This window comes from Leiobunum rupestre, chromosome 6, assembly GCF_980474605.1.
Source record: "Leiobunum rupestre chromosome 6, qqLeiRupe1.1.hap1, whole genome shotgun sequence".
NCBI lineage: Eukaryota > Metazoa > Arthropoda > Arachnida > Opiliones > Sclerosomatidae > Leiobunum > Leiobunum rupestre.
Window position 1 is genome coordinate 1,687,030 of NC_143389.1, and position 9,262 is coordinate 1,696,291.

Consider the following 9,262-nt stretch of genomic DNA (forward strand, 5'->3'; position numbering starts at 1 on the left):
TAACTTAGCCAAGGTCGAAGAACGGGTAATTCTCATCGCTGCAAAGGTCCAATGTCATCGAGATGTCCATGATTACAAGGTATTCAACTCTGTTACGACTGCGTCGCATCACGGCCTGGATTTACCGATTCACCGACAATTGCGTGATCCAGCGAACAAGCAAGCATGATGCCGACTTCGCACTTACCCGGAACACTGGTCCACTTACAACCAGGTAATTGGAGGCAGCTACGCACGTATGGATCAAACTGGTACCATCCTCTTCGTTCGCTGGAGATATCGAAGCTTTACAAGCAGGAAGGTCGCTGTCAAAGAAGAGTAAGATCCTAAGCCTGAGGCCTGAGTTGGATTCCCATGGTGTTCTACGTGTTTGGGGAAGGCTGAATCAAGCTGACTTCACAGTCGACATGAAGCATCCAATCCTGCTCCCAAGACACTACCGATTTACCGAGATGGTAATACAAGAAGCGCACATTCAACATCTACATGCGGGGACTCAACTGGTGCAAAGCTTACTTTCACTGAAATACTGGATCATTGGGGCGAGAGACGCTATCCGAGATATCAAGCAAAGACCACGAATCAGATGACGGTCCCGACTTCAGTACTGCCGCGCTTTCACGACTACGCCGGGCCGTTCCTGCTTCGTCCTATTGCACCCCGAAGCAAAACAATCTATAAAGTATATATAGCTCTGTTCATTTGCTTCGTCACAAGGGCTCTGCATTTAGAGATTGTCTCATCGCTATCAACGGAAGCTTTCATAGCAGCACTGCGAAGGTTTACGTCACGGAGAGGAAAACCAAGCGACCTTTTCAGCGACTGCGGTACAAATTTCGTTCGGGCGGCAAGGGAGTTGAAGGAATTCTCAAGACTGATACAATCCGATGCGCACAACGAAGCCGTTGCAAATCATCTCGCCACCCAAAGCATCACCTGGCATTTCAATCAAGCTAGCGCACCCCATTTTGGAGGAATATGGGAGGCGGGCGTCAAATCCGTAAAACACCATTGGCATCGGGTAGTTGGTAAAACTCATCTGATGTACGAAGAATTATCTATAATCATCACCCAGATTGAGGGATGCTTAATTTCCCGACCTCTGACGCCACTATCCTCTGACATGACGGATCTCCGAGCGCTCACCCCGGGTCACTTTCTCATTGGTGACTCGCTGCAATCAATTCCGGACCCTGATCTGGCCCACTTACAGGTGTCTCCGGGCTTCGAAGATGGCAGCTGCTACAGAAACTGAAGCAAGACGTTCATAAACGCTGGCTACGCGAATACGTCACCAGGCTTCAACAGCGCCCAAAATGGATGACGCCCAAAGGAACATATCAGTCGGTGACATGGTAGTAGTCAAGTCTGACGTTGCCTCCTCCGCTACCTGGCCGTTAGCTAGAGTCATCGCAATCCATCCTGAGGAAGACCATCTCACGCGAGTTGTCACCCTATGTACTAGCAAAGACGGAGTGAAGCTATGCCTGCTACTTTTGGATGACGAAGAAGTAGAAGGAAAGTAAGGGCGATGCTCCGAACCCGGGTTCGGGTTCGGGATCGAGATCCGGGATTTATGGGGTGAAATGGGGGTAAAATCGTCGAAAAGTCAATGTATTTATGATATTTCTCGCGACGATTTGTTTTTTCGTATATCAACATGTTAAGTTCCGGCCCAACTTGTTTATTTATCTCCGCTTATCTCGAAAGACACTTGAACGTATATCTTATCACGTTTTATCGTACGGAATAAGTTGAAAGGATGTAAAAAGTCATAACCTAGGCGGCGCGTGCGCGGATTCCCCGGGGGACGCGGTTAATTTGAATTGAAGAGTGTTTTGACGTCATGGAATATGGGACGCGGTTAACGTGCGTGGATTGGGGCGCGGTTAATTTGAATTTAAAACATGGATTTGAGTGTTTTGAGTCATGGAATATTCGTTGTTAAAATGACGTAGAATGGAAATATTTTTAAACTTCATTTTAATATCATCTCACGAGTATTTCTTAAAACGAATATTTCAAGTTTAAGTAAAAGAAACGTATCGTTCTCAAGTATTGTAATTGTACACGTGATCCCGTATGAGGACCGGGTAAATTCCTATATACGTAACGCGATACAGTTCAAAATGCGTATACGTAGAATTGAATTAATTTTAAACTCCATTTTAATAAATAAGATATCGAAGATAAATAATTTCAGAGTATAAAAATGGAAAACCGTATAATAGTAAGACCATATTTAGAAAGTTCACCATCTGAATTGTAATGGAAGTGACTCCGAGGAACCTTAAAATGTAAGTAGAAATATTTAGTGATAATTCTTAACTTTGTCTTAATGTATTTATTTTATAGGAATTGTTCATTTTCTGTGTCTGCCAACAAAGGGTTAATCGTTTATGCAGATGAAACCATCTACTGCGGTCTATTAGATTTAACAAAGGGTATCAAACTAACAGAAGCGGAACTGCAAGAGCTATGGACAAAGAAATATGTCATTGAAGCTTATTTCAATAACGAAGCTGACACTTCGTGGGTTTTTACAGGTTCTGAAACCAAACGGTTTTCGGTTCATAGATTTGCCGAACAAAAGGTTTTAGATGTTAGACAAATGTACCATTATGGAGTAAACTATGGAAAACTGTTACCGACTAAAGAGGGGGTAGCTTTCGCTCAATCTTCTTGGTTGAATTTCCTCGACCAGTACACGAGTCTATTCAGAAGTGTTTAAAGAAAATCAAGGAAATGACTAACGTTGTAATTAAACAATTACACGAAGCTCTTAAGAAAGCGTGCAATGGCTGTCAAATTGATCATCCATCTCAACTCCAGCATGATTGTATCATGACGGATTATTCTAAGCGTGTAGATTTGCATTTTTATGAAATAATTATGTCGGTAGATTGTGAAAATATTATTGAAATGTTTACTATTCGCTGTGAATTGTCGAAAGAAATTTTAAATAATATAATGTCACTAATAATATGCAATGCTAAAAACTTGTTTAAAAACTAATAAAATTGATTGCACTAATGTTCCGATTCTCATTTACCATTATGGATTTAAGCTTACAACATCCAATGAATAGGCTTGTAGCCGGGTCCACCCAATGCGGAAAGTCATTCCTGGTGGGACGGTTGATTCAATATAAGAATGCCTGCATATCCCCTCCTCCGGAGAGGATAATGTGGTGTTATACCGAGTATCAACCGAAACTATTTCAATCAATATTAGAACACACACCTTCAGTCGAGTTTCACGAAGGGTTAATCGATGTTAATGTATTAAACCCGCAAATTAGGAATTTAGTTATTTCAGACGATTTATTATGCGAGATATCTAATAATAAAGATGTAACTAATTTATTTATTCGTGGATCTCATCACAGAAACATCTCCGTACTAATTTTAATGCAAAACCTTTATTACCCCGGAAAAGAAATAAGAACTTTAAATTTAAATGCTCATTATCTATTTATTTTTAAATCACCACGAGATAAATCAACAATTTATCTCGCGAGGCAGATATTTCCAACCAATATCAAATACGTTATTGGTGCGTTTCAACAAGCTACTTCACGAAAGTTTGGGTATTTATTAGTTGACTTGAAACCTCACACCCCAGATCAGTATTTACTACGAACAGGTTATATACCGGGTGAAGAATCGACTGTCTTTATTCCAAAATGAAGTGTATTATAGAAGGGATTTTTTTTAGGGTTAATCGAGAGTGGATTATTAAAGAATTAGCTTACGTAGGATTAGAAACTGAAGAATCGGAAGTGTTTACTTTCAAATCTCCATGCCCTTTCAAAGAGCTTTCAAACGAAGATAAAAGACAATGCAGATGGATATCTCATAACATTTGTCATCTTCGATGGAATGACGGCGAACGTCTTTACAGAACGAGACGTGGCATTTGCAATCAGATAGCGGAAAAAGCGACTTCGTTTTTCACCAAAAGTTTAGAAAAAGCAGCAGTGTTATCGACACTCCTCGGTATTCCAGTAACTAACATCGAAGATACCGGTTGTCCTAAATTATCAGAACTAGAAGACGTTGAATTAGACTGTCCTTTTCATTCCGAAACTGTTCATTGCGCTTTAAGGAAGGCTAAGAAAATCTCTAAATGGATGTCTCAAAACGAGTTAAGAAAAATATAGACTTTCTAAGTTTCCTAACATCCTGTAATCTAAATCAAAGAAAGACAGCTATTAAATACGCTAGCAAGGAAGCTATATTGGCTCTCGTTGAATGTTGTATAAATGTATTGCACGGAACAATTAAACTGTCAAAACGTCATCGTAAGCGGTTAAAGAAACATAGCGCGGTTATACGAAACGTGTCGAAGAAGAACCCTTTATCAAAACGACGAAAGATTCTGGTACAAAAGGGTGGTTTTCTTCCATTTTTATTAGCGCCACTGCTATCTATCGTTAGCTCAGTTGCCGGAAGTGCAATAAGCCGAGCTGTAAACCGATGATGGCTCGAAAAATGCTTCTAGTACCCGAAGATGTAATGGAGAGATTAAAAAACGTTACACCTTCCAAAACAGAAGAAACACCTGAACTTCAAAAAGAGAAGACACTCGATGATGAAATGGAATCTATTCTAGATAATCCAGATTTAAACGAATCAGAGAAATTAGCATTATACAATCAAACTCTCCAACGACGGTTAAACGTACGTAAGGAGCAAATATCTCCCGTTATTGAAAACTCTGAACGACCTAAAACTTGGTTCGCGCAAATATCTTATTCTCTACCTGCAACTTATGTTAGTGATGCAATTTCATTATACCGAGCGACTACGGAAAATCCGAGATAGATGAAATGGACTTACTCAGGAGAGCTTTCTATTCGAGGACAAGTGATTGGAGGATCTAATATAATCGATTTTTGTATGACGCTGTGAGAAAAACGCCTGGAACAGCGATTGATCCTATAGGAGTTACAGAGTTTTACGAGGGCATTCATAAGTCAAATATTTCAAAACGTTTAATTAAAAATCCTGTAAGATTGACACTGTTAAAAACATTCGCTGTATTTCATACACCGCCAAGTAGTTCAATGTTATCATCATCTTCACCTAGTCCTCTAAGACCTTGGATACATACCAAATAAAATATATTAACCTGATAATGTTGTTCTCATTTCATAGTTTAAGCCTACAATGGAAGGTTGTACAGAAAGGGTCTCTTTAGGACTTTTAGCCTATTTATCACAATCATTTTCAAAATCACCGAAAATTATCACAGCTGTATTAATTATCATAGTTATTATAATATTAGAATTATTTAATTTCCTTTTTTGGCCTTACATGCCATTACATCAAAATATTACCCTATATGGAGAAAGAACTTGAGAAAATCTATACTAATCCCGCAGACCCAGGGTCATTCGCTGGAGTTTGAACGCTCTATAATTCAGCTCGAAATAAAGGTTTAAAGGTTTCATTGGAAAAAGTAAAACAATTTCTAAAAAAGCAGGATACATATGCGCTGCATAACCCGGCTAGAAGACGAAATCGAACTATTGTTTATGAAATTGACGAACAGTGGCAAGCGGACTTGGCCGATTTTCAGAAGCTATCTAAATATAATTCAGGATCTCGCTACGTATTATGTATTATTGACATATTTAGCAAATACGCTATGGCTGTAGCGGTTAAAAATAAGAAAGGTGTAACAATTTTAGAAGCGTTACGTAACGTTTTTGAAAAAGGTCGTCAACCGAAAAGAATTCAAAGTGATCATGGAAACGAATTTGTCTGTCAAGAAGTGCAGAGTGAATTACAGAGCAGGGGTATTAACATTTTCGCTACTCGATCAGAAATGAAAGCGTCCATTATTGAAAGATTCATTAGAAGTTTTAAATCTCGTTTATATGGCTATTTCACGCAGAATAACACCCTTAAATATATCGACCTTTTAGATGATATTATAAACGCTTATAACAATAGTTATCACAGATCAATTAAATGTAAACCCGCGGAAGTTACTCTAGATAACTCTGCTAAAATATGGAAAAATCTTTACGGTTCGGTATAATTTTTATCCTCCGTTAACATACGCGTTTGAAATTGGAGATATTTGTAGAATAAGTAGAAATTTATCAATTTTCGATAAGAAATATAACCCGAATTTTACTACAGAATTGTTTAAAATAGCTGAGAGACTACCACGTGACCCACCTGTATATAAGCTGATGGATTTAAATTCTAACCCCATTTTAAGAGTATTCTATCGCTAGGAGGTTCAGATTGTTGGTCGAGATTTAAAAGACTGTTACTTCATAATCGAAAAAGTAATAAAAAAGAGGAAAAAATCGGACGGCCGCGTAGAACTGTATGTCAAGTGGCAAGATTACGACCCTACATTTAATACTTGGATACAAGAAGTGGATTTAAAATGAGTTTTTACGTAACGCTACCTTCAGATTCCTCGTCATTATATTACCAATATAATAGCGTTGGTAAATTTCGAACGTATTTAGCTGAACCGTTAAGATTTGAGGAACAGTACGAAGTTGGGTTAGCGGAAATAAGCTATCCTCGGACATGGCATAACGTTCGAAAACCTAATCTATTGGTTATTAAAGACCCTCTCGAATATGATAAAATGACTGATAACCCTCTAGTTATAGACCCTCTCGAATATGATAAAATAATTGAAGTTCCCGCGGGTTTTTATAAAACTCCGGAAGAACTATTACATGTTATGAACGTTCACAACCAAGAAGAACAAGATACATTCGCTTATTTAAATTATTCTAATCAAATTAAAGTGAAATTGCAACCGAAAATCAGAGCTGTAAATGGTCCCGATCTATCGATTTTACTAGGTTTTAAGGATAGAAGAGATAATGATTTCACCATTTTAAATTGAATGATAACCCCCTACCCAGTTGATATGAACGCTGGGCTACATTCCTTATTCGTTTATTCAGATCTGGTTGAAAATAGCGTTGTTGGGGATAGTTTAGCACCTCTATTAAGAAGAGAGTCTAATGGGAAAACAGCTACAAAAATATTTTCACAACCTCATTACCTACCAGTCGTGTGTAATAATATTAAGACTATAGAGATTAATATAACAGATGATTAAGGTGAGCCAATACAGTTTCATAGTGGAAAAGCTCACGTTGTATTACATTTTAAACCCCGTAAAATGTGGACTTAACTATAAACCTTTAATCATTCAGGACACACCATCATTCTAGCTTAAGAGAGCGAACAGTTAACATCATGAGGTCTGAATATACACCTTCAAGAACTGATTATGAAAGTTACTATTTAAACCAGGTTGGTTTCGGTGGAATACCCGTATATAGAGGTTTAGCTGTGCAAAGAGGACAAGGACTAGGAAATATATTATCTTCAGTGTTTAGATTCGCGGTACCTTTACTGAAGGAAGGCGCTTCTTACTTGGGAAAAAAACTTTTAAGTACCGGAGCGAAAGTAGCGACCGATGTTGTTAGCGGAGTTCCAATTAAAACAGCGCTTAAATCGCATTCTGTTAACGCTGGAAGGGAAACTTTAGCTTCAGCAGCTGATGAAGCCATGAGACTAACATCTTCAGCTACGGATCATATTAAAAGAATGACGGGTTCCGGAAATAAAAGGAAACGAACTCAGTCGAAAAGCACCATTTCAACAGCAGGCAGGATAGCGAAAGGACGGTTCCATAAACGTTCCGATATATTCTCATAATGTCCCTTTTATACCCGCAGTCAGTTGAGTGTATAAATTCCGAGCTAGATTTGTTTCAAGTACCTATGACACAATCTTCGATTATTGGTGGAGAATGGGTTGAGTATAATCCAATATCAAATATAATTGATAACGCATCAATTACATTTTCTATCAACGGTAACTCTGAAACGTATATAGAACTTTCACAAACTTTGTTGCACGTTCGAGTTAAGGTAACTAAAGATAATGGTCAACTACCGCAACCCGCGGTTCCAGGTGTTGCGGGTGGGGCCGCCGGTACTCCAGCCGACAATATCGCCCCCGAGAATTTGTTTCTTCATTTGCTTTTTAGCGACGTCCACGTATTTATTAATGAAAGATCAGTAACACCTTCCAGTCAAAATTACGCTTATAAAAGTATGATACAAACTTTATTAACGTTCGGAGATTCTGCGAAAAAAAATTATTTAACGAGTTCACTTTTCTATCGGGATACGCCTGGGAAGTTCGATTTATTTTTCGATTACGATGGTTTCTCTAAACGAGCGATTTTAGCGCAAAAAGGGGCGATTGACTTGTTAGGCGTAGTCCATACTGATTTATGTCAACAACCACGCTTTTTATTAAATATGGTTGATTTGAAATTTAAATTCGATAAAAATAGAGCAGCTTTTTGCGTTCACTCCGACGTAAAATGTAAAGTGGAGATTTTATCAGCTTCCCTTTATCTGAGGAAAGTTAAAGTGATACCGGAACTATCGCTCGCACAAGCGCTACAATATGGAACCGATAAATATCCTGTAACTCGTTCGGAGTGCACCTCATTTTCTATACCCGCTGGTCTTATGACTAGTGTGCAAGATCATTTATTTACCGGACAAGCACCCAAGAAAGTTGTTATCGGGTTTGTGGAACAAAAAGCGTTTCTAGGAGATTTGAAAAAATCACCGTACAACTTTCAACATTTCGATTTATCAAGCATTGGATTGTTCATTGACGGTAGCAGCGTTCCTCATAAGGCGTTATCTCTAAACTTTGAGGAAAATCAATATATTCAAGCGTATTGCCATCTTTTCTTTCAAACTAATCAGTGGAACGTAGATGAAGGGAATCAGATAAGTCGGGAAGATTACCCTAACGGAAATTGGATATTCGCGTACAATTTAACCTCGGATCTTAATAACAACGCTAATCACTTGAATCTTGTAAAAAACAGTAACCTGAGATTAGAATTAAAAATTGCAAAACCGTTACCGGAGACGATTTCCATTCTAATTTACGCTGAGTTTCAAAATTTGATTGAAATTGATAAAAATCGAACCGTGATTTTCGATTACAGTAATTAATGGATTCGCTACAGATAAATCTTTTTCAAGAATTTTAGTTAAGTACTAAAAGTATATTTCGAGGCGTGTTCGCGGCTGACAAGCTACCTAAATATGTAAAAATATTCCCTTCGCTATTTATTGTAAATACCGATACGAGTGCTGGGCCTGGAGAACACTGGGTTCTAATATATTTTTCTAAACATAAAAATAGTGAATTCATGGATTCCTTTGGAAACCCGCCAG

The 9,262-nt window shown here is 38.2% G+C and overlaps 1 protein-coding gene across 1 annotated transcript; it reads left to right on the forward strand.

Annotated features, from left to right (window-relative positions):
- The first annotated feature begins 586 nt into the window (after positions 1-586).
- On the forward strand, positions 587-1,255 carry LOC149937649 (uncharacterized). The gene has a single exon (XM_090177745.1). It carries the CDS (start codon positions 587-589, stop codon positions 1,253-1,255), a length of 669 nt encoding a protein of 222 aa, XP_090033871.1.
- The last annotated feature ends 8,007 nt before the right edge of the window (positions 1,256-9,262 follow it).

Bases quoted from the DNA above. Each gene is read 5' to 3' on its own strand.
- LOC149937649 (XM_090177745.1), top strand. From the start codon at position 587: ATGACGGTCCCGACTTCAGTACTGCCGCGCTTTCACGACTACGCCGGG.